The sequence below is a fragment of the Lepisosteus oculatus genome, chromosome 9 (assembly GCF_040954835.1).
Source record: "Lepisosteus oculatus isolate fLepOcu1 chromosome 9, fLepOcu1.hap2, whole genome shotgun sequence".
Lineage (NCBI taxonomy): Eukaryota > Metazoa > Chordata > Actinopteri > Semionotiformes > Lepisosteidae > Lepisosteus > Lepisosteus oculatus.
In genome coordinates, this window is record NC_090704.1 from 34,877,841 (window position 1) to 34,894,382 (window position 16,542).

At 37.9% G+C, this 16,542-nt stretch overlaps 1 protein-coding gene across 3 annotated transcripts in view; it reads left to right on the top strand.

Annotated features, from left to right (window-relative positions):
• The window catches only part of LOC102695213 (ras-related protein Rab-37), a 54,950-nt gene extending 45,473 nt beyond the window's left edge, over window positions 1-9,477 (top strand). For all 3 annotated transcript variants that reach the window (XM_015356788.2, XM_015356789.2, XM_006635093.3), the window contains 5 exons: window positions 463-515; window positions 1,847-1,912; window positions 3,690-3,746; window positions 5,226-5,302; window positions 6,581-9,477. In XM_015356788.2, coding sequence (XP_015212274.1) covers window positions 463-515; window positions 1,847-1,912; window positions 3,690-3,746; window positions 5,226-5,302; window positions 6,581-6,686 — 359 coding nt within the window. In that variant the 3' untranslated portion in view covers window positions 6,687-9,477. The remainder of the gene's footprint in view (window positions 1-462; window positions 516-1,846; window positions 1,913-3,689; window positions 3,747-5,225; window positions 5,303-6,580) is intronic.
• The last annotated feature ends 7,065 nt before the right edge of the window (window positions 9,478-16,542 follow it).

Here is a 16,542-nt window from a genome sequence, read left to right on the forward strand (position 1 = left end):
CTAAAACATTTCTGATGTAACTTGCAGGGGAAAAATTCTTTATGCTGACATGTCAATTCACATGTACTGTAGATGCAGAATCTACGGCCCTAACTGTTCTCCTTCCTCGACTACCTCCTGCATATTAACAGGACGACATTCAAAGCTTTTTGTCTCTGTGTTTCTAAAGGTATTAATATAAAATCCCCAAACTATGTTTAATTGAAAAACATATTAATAACCCAAAGAAGGCTCCATGGCCGAAACGTTTCGTTATCTTTCTTTTCTTTCTCAGCAAGGAATAAACCCATTACCTGTTCATTTCAGTTTTCCATCCCCGTACTGTCTCTATCCCCGTACTGTCTCCCCGAACTGTCTCTATCTGGATACTTTTTATCACAAATTTCCTCGAAGTAGGAGCTAATTCTACGAAGTTACTATGATATCTGACTTCACTGACCTGTGTCCTGTGTTTCTCTCTAGCATTGCTGCTTCTCTATGACATCACCAGCAAATCCTCCTTTGATAACATCAGGGTAAGGAGCTGACTTCTACTGAGGTTATTTCACCTTTCATCCCAAAAACCAAACTCTTGACCTTGTTTCATGAGTTTGAGAAGAACAACTGGTTCATGTTTTTTTTTTTAAAGACCGGGAATAATGAAATGCCATTAATGTCATATAATGTATATTTTAAATGCACATTTTTTAAAGGTTTTGATTAAGTATCACACATTATTATATCAGATGCTGAAAGAAATCAGTGAAAAGCTAGCTTTTTAGATTACTGATTTTATACAACACTTCATATTGGCTTTGAGTTTAAGTTATGTGTCTGTGTCTTAAGGCATATGGTTAAAAATGAAAAAAATGCTCATCTATATAAAGAATGTACCTGCCAGCAGTGAGGAGAATTTGCTTTAAGACAGAATTTCCACTGTCACAGAGTACTGACAGGATCATTTTTCTGATTACCTTTGAATTAACTGCCATGTTCATCAGTTTCCAAAGGCAGAGTTCCAAATGTGTAAGCTGAGACTGTAGACTGTATAATGGTTATTTTATCCATTTTCTTTTGAATGAAAAAATTACATTGCATAATATATGGTTATTTAACTATTGAGTATTAGTTGCCTTTGGGTGTTTAAAATTTTTTGAAGTGCAACCTTGCAGATGGAACTCCATTACAAATGCACAGCACTTGTGAGAGTTCATTTAGTTTTGTTAGGCTGGCTCTTGTGATAATTATCCCGTTGACACAGAAATACATTTTTACTATCAATTGGTCAATAAATTCGCTAAAAAGCTGCAACAGGCTTAAAATATTCAGTCCTGTGAAATGTGCATTGTTTCAATAATGCTTGACGATACAAGAAATCTGCACTGGGATTATTGTGTATGTATTTTAGAACATTTATGAGGTCCAAATATGAGAATGCCATCAAAAAGATTGTTAATCCTGAGTAACGAGTGTTGTGAAGACCAGCAATTAAACCCTCACAGGCAAAATAATTTTATTCTCGTAAGCATAATGGAATCTTCCTTAATATTGAAAACTGTTTTTTTATGTCTTCTTACCTCTGTTGAATTTGCTTTTAGAGAACTCTGGACTAGTAAATAAAAATAGAATGAAAGCTGTTGGGTGATCTGTACAGAGATGGAAACAGAAAGATGTGTGAGAACGTGGCTATAGTGTGTGTGTGTGTGTGTGTGTGTGTGTGTGTGTGTGAGAGAGAAGCTGCATTTGTTTTTTAGTTACAAGAAAGCAAACTTGAGCATGTTGTGAAAAACTGTTGATAGCACAACTATCATGTCCTCTACTGTGCCTGTGCAATTTTGACCTTTTTCTTTCTTCATTGATTGCAAAGGCCTGGCTGACAGAGATACATGAGTACGCACAGCAGGATGTGGTCATCATGTTGCTTGGCAACAAGGTGAGATGGCCTTCCTATTTTTTGCTCCATTTCAAAGCAATGTGAACAAGCAGGGGGCTTGAGGTCATCCCTCAAAGGGGCCTGTCAGATGCCAGCAGATTAGTGACAGATGCACAGCCACCAGCACTGACATCCTCACCACAAAACCAAGATTGCTCCATCTCAGAATGTGCTTCTTCGGTCCAGCCACAATGAAGTGGTTTTTATAAATAACCAGTCGTATCCTCATGCCTCCTTTAAAATACATTCACAAAGCAGGGTTTTGCTACATTTAGCTATATAAAGCAATACCGTAGAATGCTAAGAATATACTGTAAAATACCTTATAAATAGCAAAAAAAAAGTGCAACCAATGTTACAAAACTAATAAGCATTGGCTGACTGCACTAGAAGTTGTAAATGAAGTAGAAGCAGCATCTATTTTCAAGAACTTTGCTAATTGTAGAATATGGGCTCCCTCTGTTGGTTGAAAGAACTCAAGACACTCAGGTGTGCATGCATGTGCTTTTTGGGGGATTTGGGGATGTGCTTACTCAGATTTGTAAAAAGTGTGTTTCGTAAGAACATAAGAATGAGTACAAATGAGAAGAGTTCATCTTGCCTATTTGATTGTGTGAAGCTTGTTGATGAAACTTGCTTTATTTTTTTAAATTAGAAATACATTATAATTAAAAATTGTAATAAGTATCAATGAAGATATTTATTACAGTATTCCAGGGAGTCCGCGTCACCAACAAGGCTGGTCTATTTATTCCAGAACCCTATCAACCATCTGTGTAAAGACGTTCTTCCTGATTTAATTACTCATAATTGATTTCCATGAATAGTGCTGAATTAGTCTTCTGGATTGTCTCTGCCAGTAGCTCTTATCAGATGTTTGTCTAACACAAGCCCGAGGCAGAGGTTTCTTGACCTGTGTTGTGCTTTCAGTTGGGTTTTCAGTTAATTTTATCATGTATAAAAATTCCTAGGCTGTCAAGCGGTAGAGGTGCTCATTTAGAGGATGAGCCCTGTATTCCATAACTGCCAGTTCCAGACCTGGGCTGTGCCTTCAGCCTTTGAGACTGAGATTCGCATGGCAGCTGGCAGTATTTGACCAGAGCTTCACCAAGTGTGAGTGGGTTTGAGCCATCCTAGTCATTTGAGTCCTGTGAGCCTGCAGTGTTGTCGGTGAGAATGTCAGTAGACACCAACTGACACCAGCTCTCCTATAGGCAGTGCTGTACATTTAGGAGGAAGGCATGTGTCTTCCTCTTCATGTACAGGCTGATGAGCCAAGCTGACTAAAGAATGGCAATTCCAGACTGGAACGAGGAAAAAAAGGGGAAGTACAAAAAGGCAATTACTACTCAACACTCAACTCTCAACACAATTTTAAAGTTCAAACATGCTTTTCACTGTCTTTATGCAGTGTGTGCCATTAAAGAAGTTGTACGCCCACCTGTAACAACATCTGTCATGTTTCTGTATCTGAGAGTGTTTTCTGACAGAACGGCTGAAAGAACCCTTTATTATTTGACATCAGTTTGTATCTTATTATCCCATTACTGTCCATCTTATACGTTCATGGGGAACTTGTTATTCCTTTTAGTTTTAATGTTAAGTAGCCTGTTGTGAACTTATCATTGAATCATTAGATCTACTCTATAGTAGACTCATACCTATGAGTGGGCCAAAATGCTAAGTGTTAGTAGTTCATCCTTTCTTTGAAGAGAAAAAATTGAACTTGAATTGTATGTCAATAACACTTAAGCTTAACCGTTTCTATCACACACAGTCAGACATGAACAGCGAGAGAGTCATCAAACGTGAGGAAGGAGAAAAGCTGGCCAGGGTAAGGAAGCCCCTGTGAAAGTATTGTTTTTATCATGCTCGTGTCATGCAGGTACTTTGCTTTGCCATGGTTTTCTGTAGTATGTATCATGCTTAACCATTTCTTTTCGTTACTGTATTTCTATTATGACTCCACTGTGCTTTTTATCACACTTCAGGAGCCAATATGAAGTACAGGTCATGACTTTGTGGCCTTTTCATGAAAACAAAATTTCTCCCTTTAATTTACCTATTCTCAGATTCAAAGGTATTACACCAATAGTTCAAAGACACTGAAGTCTGGTAAGTTAAGGGTAAATTGATCTATATTAAAACCTTATAGGTAAGCTAAACCTACAAGATATATATGGTAATACTCAAGGTATTTTTTACTCTTAGCAGCTCGACCTACAACTGAAAGGTTGAGAATTCAAGCACCTGCTACTTACAGTGTTGTCCTGCCCTTGAACAAGGTGCTTCTCCCCAGTCTCTCTGGTCCACCCTGCGATGGAACGATACCAAGCAACATTCCAAGATCAGCTTTTTTTCCCTTATCCTTGCCCCCCCCTTCCCCACTACCATGGTGCGAAATAAATGAAAATGGAGAAGTAGCATTTCATTCCACAGAGAGACATGTACTTTCAATCTGCTTGAAATGATACACAAGCTGGGACCGGGATGAAGTCATGATGACCTGATTTAGTTTTGACTTACTGCACTTTGCTCTGCATTTGTCATACTATACTGCACTAAATTTTCACAAAGAAGTTCTCCTCTTCACTAAGGCTTAAAGGCCTTTCTTATTTGAATTCACTTTGTCTCATTTCCATATTCCTTTTATCTACCTTTCTCGTGTTGCAAAGTGTTTGGTTCTGTTTGCTAGAGTTGAATATTATGGCCAAACTGTGGGCACATTATCAATGTATATCATTTGCTGTAGAACGTCAGTGTACTGTCTAGCTATTGTACCTAAAGCACTTTCTGAAAAGGGCTACTCAGTGTTGGCCTCTCTGTTTTTCTTTCTTTTTCATCTCTGTTTGAGCTTTCAAAGATGTCCACTAAAAAATATTTTTACCGATTCTCTTATAATGTAAAAAGCATGGAAACAGTAGAATACCATATCAAAAAATAGCACAGTCTTTCCTCAATACACAACAATTGAGTGGGACAGATTTTGCATGTTGAAGGATGTCTTGGGATATTTAAATAAAAGATGGGTTTTGCAACAGAGCAGACCAATTCTGTGGGGGCTCGATGGGGTCAGGTGAACTAGTTTATAGGATTTCTCTGTATTGTGACATTAGCATTCCCTCCCTGACAAATGCTGTCTGACAAACTTTTCTTGGGCATAACATCTTGACATGCCCTTTGCCATCAAGCTCATGTTGTCGATCTCACAATCCCCAACAAAGTGCCATTTGCCAAGGTGTAATAACTACTGATGCGTCTGTTTTAAGGGGTTTTCTCAGGCCTCAGACTGATGCTCCTGGTTGTTTTGCAGGAGTATGGGGTTCCCTTCATGGAAACAAGTGCCAAAACTGGAGTGAATGTGGAACTGGCATTCCTAGCTGTTGCAAAGTAAGTTACCAAACTAACAGGTTGGTTGGTGTCTGAACTGAGCTTTGTTCCAGGGGGAATTATTTAGCAAAATTATTGTTTTTACCTTGTAATACACTGTGGCAAAATAACTTCTTTTTGCCATGGTTTGATTTTATCCATTTCATACTGTATACAGTAGATGGCAAAGAAAAGTATACTGGAAGTATTTTATAATTTCCTTCATTTTTGCATTTCCCTGGAAATGTGTGTAGGATTTGTCAATTCCATGACTATTTTCTTTATTTCATTTCGCAATGTTTCATGCAGACACAAGTTTCATTCTTTGTTCTTTGCAAAAAAACATTAAGGTAAATTCTTACATGCTCACAAATGGGTAATAGCCAGTAACCTCAAACCGAAATCTGCTCACTAGTACTAAAAAAACAAACTCCCTATACAAACACTCAGCTTTCTCAGTGTTTGTCAGGATTTTTTTTAATTACTGACAAAACTGTTGCCATAACAGCAGTCTACAGTATAAAGGTCTGGTGTACTTGTCTTGATTCACCTGGTGTGGTATGTTGACAGAGCAGCCTCAGATTCTGTTTGCTTAGACTTCATCATAGTTTGCAGTGCTGAAACTGTTCTAACATGCTATTGGTCCATCACTTTGAGGTCTAATGATGCAGTATCTCGGCTACATTTTGGCTGTGGGTTGGCAGTGCCAGTTTAAAATCATGGGATGCCGAAAGGGAAGTAGGTTCTCTTCCTGGTCTGTATGAGGAAACCATGATTTAGAACATAGGTGAGGCCCATCTAGCCCATGTGGTTAGGAATCGATTCAAAGATTTCATCCTTTTCTTAAAAAAGCCATGGTACTGGCTTTGAAAACATTATTGGGTTGCTCCATATTCTTACAACCCTCGATTCTAAATCAAACTCAAGGCCCATTTTGTCCCTTTTGAGACACAAAATATAGATTTGACTTTCTTTTGATTTGTATTCTTTCTAGAGAGAAGATGCACCCAAGCACACAATCTAAAGGGGTATAGATAGGGTTAACCTTGAGGACTATTTCACATTTACCGTATTTGCAAAACAAGGACACTGGGTCACAAGTAGGGCACTAAAAGGAAGTTAATTTAGGACAAAGAACAGTTAACATGCTTTTGCACAAAAAGCTATGGGTATTTTGAACAGGACTCCCAGCCAGGTGGTGAGGCCCATGCTCTGAAAATTTTAAATTCTCTTGTTTACTAAATGTCTTATCACTCTCTTTCCTGTCTCTGTCTCCTTCCCTTTCTCTCTCTCACCCAGGGAACTAAAGCACAGAGCAGTGCAGCAGCCAAATGAGCCCAAGTTTCACATCCATGACTACATTGAGTCACAGAAGAAGAAGACCAGTTGTTGTGGCTTCATATAGCAGCTTGTGAGAGGCACACAGGGACAGTGATGTACAGTAAATTGGCTGGTGTGAGGGGGCTGGGGGACATCTCCATACTCTCCAGTAAGGTATACTGAGAGACTCTACAGAGAAAATGCATCGTTGGGGGTCTAAGGGCCCTTTTCTCCCCACCAGGTGTTGAGCCTATTGCACTGTCGGTGCCATGCATGAGCCCTCTTGGTGTGCAATCCTGGGATATGTGCCATATTTGTTTTTTGAATGGGGCAGGTTAGGGAAAGAGGAGAAGAAGTGGGTGGGAGAAGGACAGTGTAATTACTTATGACTTTAACTTATTTAATTTTGATCTGGAAAACAATTGTGGTTTAATCCTTATTTTTCTTTTTAAAAACATAATTTTAATTTAAGTTTAATTTTTTTTTTACTTTCAAGCAGTCCAAGCAGAGACTGCAGCACAAAATTTTTTGAAAATCAAATGTTCTATGGTATCTGCGACCACTCAGATATACAGTAATTATCCACTTTATTGTTGCAGTCAGTTACTACAAGACTAAGTACTGTAAGTCAACCAGACATGCCATATGTGCTGATAGTAGACATATCAGCAGTATACAAATACAACTGTAAACTAATTTGTCTCAGTTAATAGAAAAATAAACAGCAATTAGCAGACAGATCTACAGTTTGCCGAAGAGCCCAAAACAGCAAGATGTCTGTACAGCAAATGGTGAAAAATAGAAAATTCTACTCCCTTTATGGTCTTGTCCTGTCCATGGACAAAGACTAGAGATAGCTTGTAATTGTAGGTTTAGTTTGTTGTACTTTAATGCTGACTCCAAGCTGTGAAAGTATGTTTGAAAGAGGCCCGCATCCAAGACATTTGAAGAGAAATACATTACTATAAGGCCACGAAGTTTGTCACTGCAGTTGACCAAAGCTTTAAGTAAATATAAATATTGAAGGCCCATACGAAGTAGCTATTGAGGTTGCTGTCTTATGTTTGTGACCTGGCAATGATTTGTGATTTATGCTGTCTTTGTTCTGTTAAATCCAAGGGGCATTTGAAGAAAATGGTACTTTCTCACAAGATTCTCATAGAATTATTTGGGTGCAGGAGTTCCGTATCTTTGAAATCTTTGGCTTTCAAAGACAGTTCTGCTGATTGCCAAAAAGTACCACAATGTTGCACAAAGTATCTGAGCTGTACATGAAATAAGATGTTCTCTGAGACAACACATTTGTAATTTTGCCATGAGAATACAGGTTATATTTATAAATACAAGAGGCCCCATTAGTGCTTACTCTACTCATGCTAAGTATTGTAGAATAATACACAACCTATATGTTAGAGACTGTATTCATAAAGTGATTAGACATTTGTAACCTGGTAGATCATTGCACATCTAACAGTCTTCCTGCCGTGCTTGGCCTTGTTGGTAGGATCAACATAAAAACATTTATAAGTGTTGACTTGTGCATCTTTTTTCTGTACGCATTTAAGAAGACTTATTAAATGTATAGTGATGTGGGATAAAAGCACACACAGCTTACTGCAAGTTCTATGGGAAAATGAGTGGTAGTTAGAATGAGCTCTTCAAAATCGTGCTCGTGAGAAGACACAGCCCTTCAAGTACATACGTCAGTCCTTGTTGAAAGCAGGAAGGGAAGCTTCCTCATTGTCCAGATCTCTACAGCGTGATCTGTATCTGCTTTCTAAAGGGGTTCAAACTTGTACAGGGTTGAAATCATTGCACATGACTTTAAGATTGACCCTAAAGGAAGACAAATGTCAAAATTAGAAAAATAGGATTAAATAGCTATGTTCTGTGCAGACACTTCAGAGAGAACAGAGTGTGTTCTGTTGTAGAAAGGATATTTACTGGTTTCTCTTGCATATCCTTTGTGGTGTTCTGCAAAACCACACTTCAAGATCAGTGTTTGATATGAAAGCCCTCCTCAGCTAATGTGGTGCAGTCAAAATGTTTTGTTCTGTATAGGTTTTCTTTTGCAACACTATGCGATTTAATCTTTGTAATAAATAAGGAACTGTGCCTGTTGTTCTGCCTTCTTGCAGAAATTCATATTGGTTCTGTTCAGAAGAAAATACATAAGTCCATTTAAATGATGTGCTACTTTAGATACTGTACAGGAAATGGGCAGAATGTAAAGGAAAATTATCATGATTATTAGAGGTGAGTAAACTGAATGGATGACTCCTAAAGCTTTTTGGTCCAAATAAAAGTTTGGTCCACTTTTGTTGTTGCCCTAACTTCTTAATTACTAATAAATTCCCAAACTTGAAGTGAAATGTGAAGTAAAGCTTCTTAGGTTCGCCCTGGAACCTTCTCTGTTTACTCTGACAAACTGCATAAAAACCCAGAACGCAATGGAATTGTCAACTCAGGAATAAAAGGGAAAAATCCCACGGGATGAATTTGCCAGTTCGCAAATGCCTGCATGTGAAAGAGGCAGCACCACCACTGAAGTCTTCTTAAGAGAGGATGGATGGAAATTAGTTTGATAGCAACCTCAATCCGAAGCCCCAGTCTATCAGCACTCGCCTTTAGAGATGCACCCTTCTTTTGGCAAAAGTATTGCTTTGTGTTAAACACTCAACAAACAGAACTATGGATGCCTTGCAATGTGTAATATTACCTTGTATTTTGCTTTCTTATTATTTGTAAGGAATGTTGCCTGCTTGCTTGGTCATTTTTCTGTGTAATGTCTTTCAGTTCCTTTCTATGAAGTTTTGAATGTTATTGGGTATTATAAGAAAGTGATTTACAATGCTATAAACATCTCTATATTTTTACTGTTGTGGATGTGTTTGGTTCTTGTGTTTTTGTTTGTAAGTGTGACTACAGTATATGACCTATTGGGAAACTGCTGTTCATCTTATTCTGAGATGGAAAAGGAAGCTCGCATAGACCCATAACCACAATAGCACATTTGCAGTGGTACACTTAGTAATACGTTAAGCCAAAAACAAAGCCCTATTTTTTATAGTAGAAAAAATGGCAACTAGCAATGAATATGATGTAATTTCACCCCACTTGTGTGAAGAAATAAAAAGGCTACAAATCAGAGGCATGGAGGGGTGGTGGTTAGCATTGCAGCCTCCGAGTGCTGTGTCCTGGGTTCAGTTCCAGACCTGCGGTGCTGTCTGCGTGGAATTTGTATGTTCTCCCTGTGTTCATGTGGGTTTCCTCCGGGTGTTCCAGTTTCCGCCCACAATCCAAAAACATACTGGAAGGTTAATTGGTTTCTGGGAAAACAGGCCCCGGTGTGGGTTGCGTTTGTGTCTGTCCTGCGATGGGCTCGCATCCCATCCAGGTGTATCTCACCTTGCACCTGTCACTTGCTGGGATAGGCTCTGGCTCCCCCGCTCCCCCTCTGAATTGGAGGAAGAGGTATGATAATACATCGATGGATGGACAATTTAAATTGCCGGGGTACAAATAGCACACTGATGCAAGAGTCTTGTTCAGCCACTTCTCAGTGGACCATGCTTCCATAACATGGTACAGTAGCAACCCGTATTTCATACAATTTTAAATTATGTGTTCGATATTGACAAGAAGTACAATTGTTTGTGTGTTATTAGTGTAAGCAGATTGTGTTTGTCTATTATTGTGACTTAGTTGACGATCAGACCACATTTTTATGAGTAATTAATACAGAAATCCAGGTACTGTAATTCCAAAGGGTTCACAAACTTTTTCTGTAACTCAGCAGTTTCCCCTATCTGCAACAAAATAAATAATTTTGGTTATATAGAGGCACCGCAGTGCAGTTTAATTAATGTTTTTAAAAGTAATTAATTGCCGATTACATTCTAGCTCAGACATCTTAAGTCTTTTGAGTGGACTGTTTCCCTATTCTCATTGTCTCTGTAAATGGAAAGGTCCTGTCCTCAATATAACCTCATATGTCTGCATACAGATTCACCACAGCAAAAGGTTTTGTCACCAGAAATCATTTCAAGACAAAAAGGTACAAATGCAAGAAATTATTGTTCCTCTTCTTCCTCACAGTCATAAAACAACTATTCAGAAGAGACAGACAAGTTCCAATAATGCCATTGCTTTCCTGATAACCTTTTCTGAATTTTCATTGTGACCACCAAGACAACTGGCCATCAAGGTTTCCAAAATTCGTAATTCTTCTGAATGCGAAAATCTTAAATGCAATTGGAATAAACTCCATTAAACCCAAATATTGATACATCTCAGCCCATATGTCCTGTTGTCTCTACCAATGGATTAATTCCCTGGTCAGGCATGTATAGTATATTTTAAACACACACTTGTTGTATGCGACATCAGAAATAACTGAAAGGCAGGGATTACATTGTCGGAAAGACCCATTGTGCCATGTGTAGAAGTATCTTGTATAGTTCTAATCCATATGCAATGGTTACTTCTAAGAACCCATTTATGGTAATAACAGAGGTGGGCAGAGATGTACACATGGGCATAAAATTTACTGTAAAACTGCTTGGATTAAGGTGGGGGATTTTTTTAGTGTTCTCAGGAAGTGGCCTTTTTCATCACACGTTACATTTGCACGGAAGGTTTCCTATGCATCTCACAGAGTTTTACAATAGGTAACTGTCCGTTCTTATCATTAGAAACAAAAACTCTCCCACACCAGAGATGCCTGCGCTTGTATTGTTGCGCCTGTAGACTGTATACATTACATCACCAGACACACCCACTGCTTGTATTGGTGTGCCATTGATTGTATACAGTACATTACATCACCAGACACACCCACTGCTTGTACTGCTGTACCATAGACTGTATACATTACAACAGTCCATTCCTCTTGCTCTTCAACTGAAATGTTTTTGTGGAAACTGTCTCCCAACTGGTGGTGTTTGTTGACACATCTATAGAGTTTGGTAAATAGGTAAGAAACAATCAATTCCATTTCTAAAAGTTTTTCCACTAGGAAGCCTGATTCTGTTATACAGTTTATCTGTACAGTACATAACCTATGGAATCAAAAGAATCTAATTTAAATTTTAAAAACAAAGAGCTTTCTGATTGAATGAATGCTCATCTTACTGCATTGAAAGCACAATGTCCGAACACTTGAACCAAAGCTTTCTAAGAATAGTCAGGTTGTGGTGTGGTGTTCTTTGATTTTGTGGAAAAACCTTTAATTTAAAGCAATGTCTTTAAGAATAAGCAGATGAATGCAATCTACAATACATCTTTATGAAGCTTTTTTATAATCTCCTTTACTATGATAAAAAGGAAAATATTTTACTTAGATTTTTTTATAACTGCACAGTTATTTAGGGAAGAAAGCAAGGTGAACAGATCTACGTCTAACTTTGGTTCTTCGTCTTATAAGATATTCTGCAGTTCTGTTTTTTACCACAGGGAGTCAGCATTGTCAGTTGATTGATGAGGTATGTTCACTTTACATCCACTGAAGGTAATGTACTGGGAGTCTTTTCCACAGGGCTGTGGTGGGGGGAATTATGACGTGATCATTTTCATGTTTTTGTTTAAAACAAAAAATACAGAATATAACAGTACTGAAGTAATAAATTCACACTTAAATTATACTGTTTTATAATTTCTAAAACACCTTCAAAGGCCTGGTGCTTCCTGTGGTCTCAAAATACTACCTTGATGCATAGAATGTGAAAGCTGACTAAATGAAGACCCCACCAGTCAAATGTTTGATGTTCAGGTAGTTACAAAACACCATACTTATGAACAAAAATTCAAATGAAATCTTTTCTGATTTGTATTTTGTGCCCCACCCAGGTGGTTTGACCTTTGCATATTATTTGAAAAAAAAAGTATAAAAAATTAAGGTGAAGTTAAGGTGAAGCAAAATTAGGGACAGTAAATGGGTTGTTGTTTCTTAAAACATGTCATTGAAAATATGGGATGCTTTTCAAACAGCTCTATCGTGAGAAGTGTACAGCATGGAGCAGTAAAATCTGGAGCTCATACAAAGAGGAACACAAGGAACTCCTTCCCACATGTGCACACATTACACAGCAGAGGATAAAGCAGCACAGCCCAGAGGCCAACAGCTCCAGTCTACAGCAAGAGTCTCAAATCCTGATCTTCCATCAGGTACTGTTGGTACTGTAACCATCAAATCATTTATCTAGAAAGACGTGGAAAAATTGTGATGGTATGGTAAAAAGAATGGGTTTAAAGATGTAGTGCAAAACTGAATTAAGGGACTAGAGTTCCTTTAATTGAATAAATTACTAACTTAACTGATTGGTAATTTACAAGTATTCCCGCTCTTTAGAAATATGTAACTTAGGGAGACCAGTAATACAGGATGTAATACTAGATTAAGGCTTTCCAGAGCATGGGTTGGACATCCCTATTCAAGAGTATAAAATCATCAATATGCCTAAAGTAGCTTCTTCCGGAAGGAACACATTCTCTCTGGTCCTATTTGTACTTCGTTTATCAAATTATACTGGCACAGGTCTCTCAATACCATTATCTGTAACAGCTTCTTCCTGCAGGCTGTCAGGCTCCTCAACACCCTGGAATCTACTTGCCCCCGGCCCAATTCCAGAAACAGGGTTAAGATCCCCCCAGTGTGGTGTGTATATTGGATTATATATTGCCTTGTATTTTGCACTATCTGCACTTTGCACTATGTGTATCCTGTCTACAATGTCTATGTCAGTGTCCTGTCTGTCCTGCCTGTATTTTCACTGTGGACCAGGTGGAACGGTATTTCATTCCACTGTATACTTGTATATGGCTGGAATGACAAATAAACTTGAACTTGAAATTAAGAAGGTGAACTACATTAAGAAGCATCCTTTAGAAACTAATATTTGTGTCTTTCTTTTACACTGTGTGATATATTGTTTGTATTGGACACAATGAAAACACATCGAGGCTATACAGTACCTTTTATATGTCTTTCCATAGTGGAAGAGGAGGTGGAGTCTTTCCTTGTTGGATTTTAGGATCTTTTTAAAAATGTTTTGGAACCTCACATTCAACTGAAGAAAGAGATAGGGGGCAACAGAAATATTTTATGTTGTTCTGTACAAGAGGTGGGAGGACTCTCAGGTATGGTTTTGAGTCACTGGGAGGGTGTTCCCAGCCAGTAGTAGGTGTTGTGAATATACTATGAAGTCACACTGTACAGTAGCTGCCAGCCAATTCGGATCCATAGCATATTGACTATATTCTCAAATATATAACTATATATAATATATAAACTGGATGGTTCATTCCTCTTTATCCTGTGCATGCTAGTAAAAGCATATAAAATTCAATCAGTCAATTCAGTTTTCATCATCAGACCTGGAACTACAGTATAATGACATGTAATATTTTTTTGGATAACTGAAAAACCTTTTTTGTCAGGATCCTGTCAGGGCAGGGAGGTTAACTACTGTAGATGTTTTTTTGCTGAATACCATGGCAAGTGTATGAGATGCAAAACTGACAAAGGCAACTGGAGTTCATGCACGGGTCACTGCAATTCCAGGATGTGTTACTTCAGCATTTTGCCTGTCAGAACCAGAAGCACAATTCCTGTTCTTAAATTTGCTGATTCGCAGCCTGCAGCACACTCAATCCACTATATACTCTAGTTGCATCAAACCTGAATATCTTCTATAGAAAATCAGCACTGGGTGTGCCCCGATGACTTCTGTGGAAACTGGCAGTGTTACTATGGAGTAGATTTCTAATTGAGCACATCCATTACATCCAAACTATTGAGAATTATTTCAATTTATAATTCTCTATTTATAGAACTTTACTTAACTCAAATACATAATGTGCTGCATCGTCTGTAGTAGTGCCACTACAAGGTACAATTGAAATTATCAATGTAAAGAGAATAGATTGCTATGTCAAGAACACCATGTGCAGGTCTCATGATATTTTGATGATATTTTGAGGGGGTAACCTAGGTCTGAAAAATGACTTCTCATAGCTACTTTTAAAAACTTGCAGAAATCTAGAAAATAATATGCAATGAAGGAATTTTCTAGTCTACTTTGTACAAAACACTGTTGTTACGTAGGAGGCCTTTACAATATAAAAATTCAGCCCATTGAATGTTGTTATTTATGACCTGTTTCAGAAAGGGCAGAGCAGAAATGCATAAAATGGTCAAGAGAGAATTCATTTTTTATTTTATTATTCAAGCATGTGTTTGAGGAAGAGATTAGAAATCATATACCTAAGTCTCAAGGACAAATAAAGCAAACAACATGGACGCCGTGACTTCAGATTTTAAAGATTTTGCATAAAGTACCATCATTCTTTACATGTCTGTTTTTATGCATACTTTTTAAATTAGCTGTGAAGCAGTTCAATTGTTAAAAATTACCTGGCTCAATTGATAATTACACAATAATGTCTCATAAATATTTATGCTGGATTTGTGGATGTTCTTAATATTGTATTTATACCATTATTTATACCATTACAGTTAGGATATAAAAAAGTGCTCAATGCTTCCAACATTAAAGTTGGACTTCCAACTTTAAATACATTAAAGTTGGAAGCATTGAGCACTTTTTTATATCCTAACTGTAATGGTATAAATACAATATTAAGAACATCCACAAATCCAGCATAAATATTTATGAGACATTATTGTGTAATTATCAATTGAGCCAGGTAATTTTTAACAATTGAACTGCTTCACAGCTAATTTAAAAAGTATGCATAAAAACAGACATGTAAAGAATGATGGTACTTTATGCAAAATCTTTAAAATCTGAAGTCACGGCGTCCATGTTGTTTGCTTTATTTGTCCTTGAGACTTAGGTAAAGCGCCCAAACATGGGATATGGAATGTTGGTAGCCAAATAATACTGGTTTGATCTGGTAAGAGTGATTTGAAATTGGTTTTGGATTAATGATAATAATTATTCCTTACACTTATGTAGTGCTTTTCTGGATACTTCGCTCAATGAGCTTTACAGGTAATGGGGCTCCCCTCTACCACCATCAATGTGTAGCCCCCACCTGGATAATGTGACGGCAGGCATGGTGCACCAGTACACTCACCTCATGTCAGCTTTCAGTGGGGAGGAGAGCAGAGTGATGAAGGCAATTCATAGATGGGGATTATTAGGAGGCCATGACTGTTAAAACCCCTGGGATTTTTAATGACCATGGAGACTTAGGACCTCGGTTTTATATCTCACCCAAGGCGTAGCCTTTTGGACAGTGTTGTGTTCTCATACTTGGGGTATTAGGGTACTATAGGGGGTAGCAGGTCTCCCAGGTAATGGCCAGGCTCCCACCTGCTTAGCTTCAATGGGTTGCTAGTTGTGAGTTGCAGGGTGATATAGCTGCTGGGTAAATTAAAAATAAATTAAAAATATTAAAAAACAGTCTAGGCTTTGCAAAGTGATATAAAGTTATAGAAGAAGTATAAAAGGAAATGTAAATTTCTCTTCTAAAGGAATTTTGAAGAGTGGGTAACGTTTTTAGAAAGCTAAGAACTGGGTAACTGCAATAATGCAATGCAATAATAATGGGAGCAAATTACTCTGACAGTTTCCACCTGAAGTATACAGCTCAGAAACTAAAAAAAAAACGCACTCCATCTCTAGTGTTACTCAACTGTGCGAGTGGGCACTTTCGAGCAGAAACAAGTTTTCAGTTGTTAAAAACGTTACGGAAATAACATTTGTGTTCGAAGCAGTACCAATACCACAGCAGATGTTAACCCATGAAAACAAATTACTAAAGTCATAAAAGGTTTTCTTTAAAAATCTTGTGCTGCCGTGGATCTCCATCGAGGGCAGTAAGATTCCGATAAACCCCTATGCGAGCTCGAAATCCCTCCAGGTATTAAGTTATGTCTGTGATGAAGAATTGTGTTGCCGACATTATAACTGTAA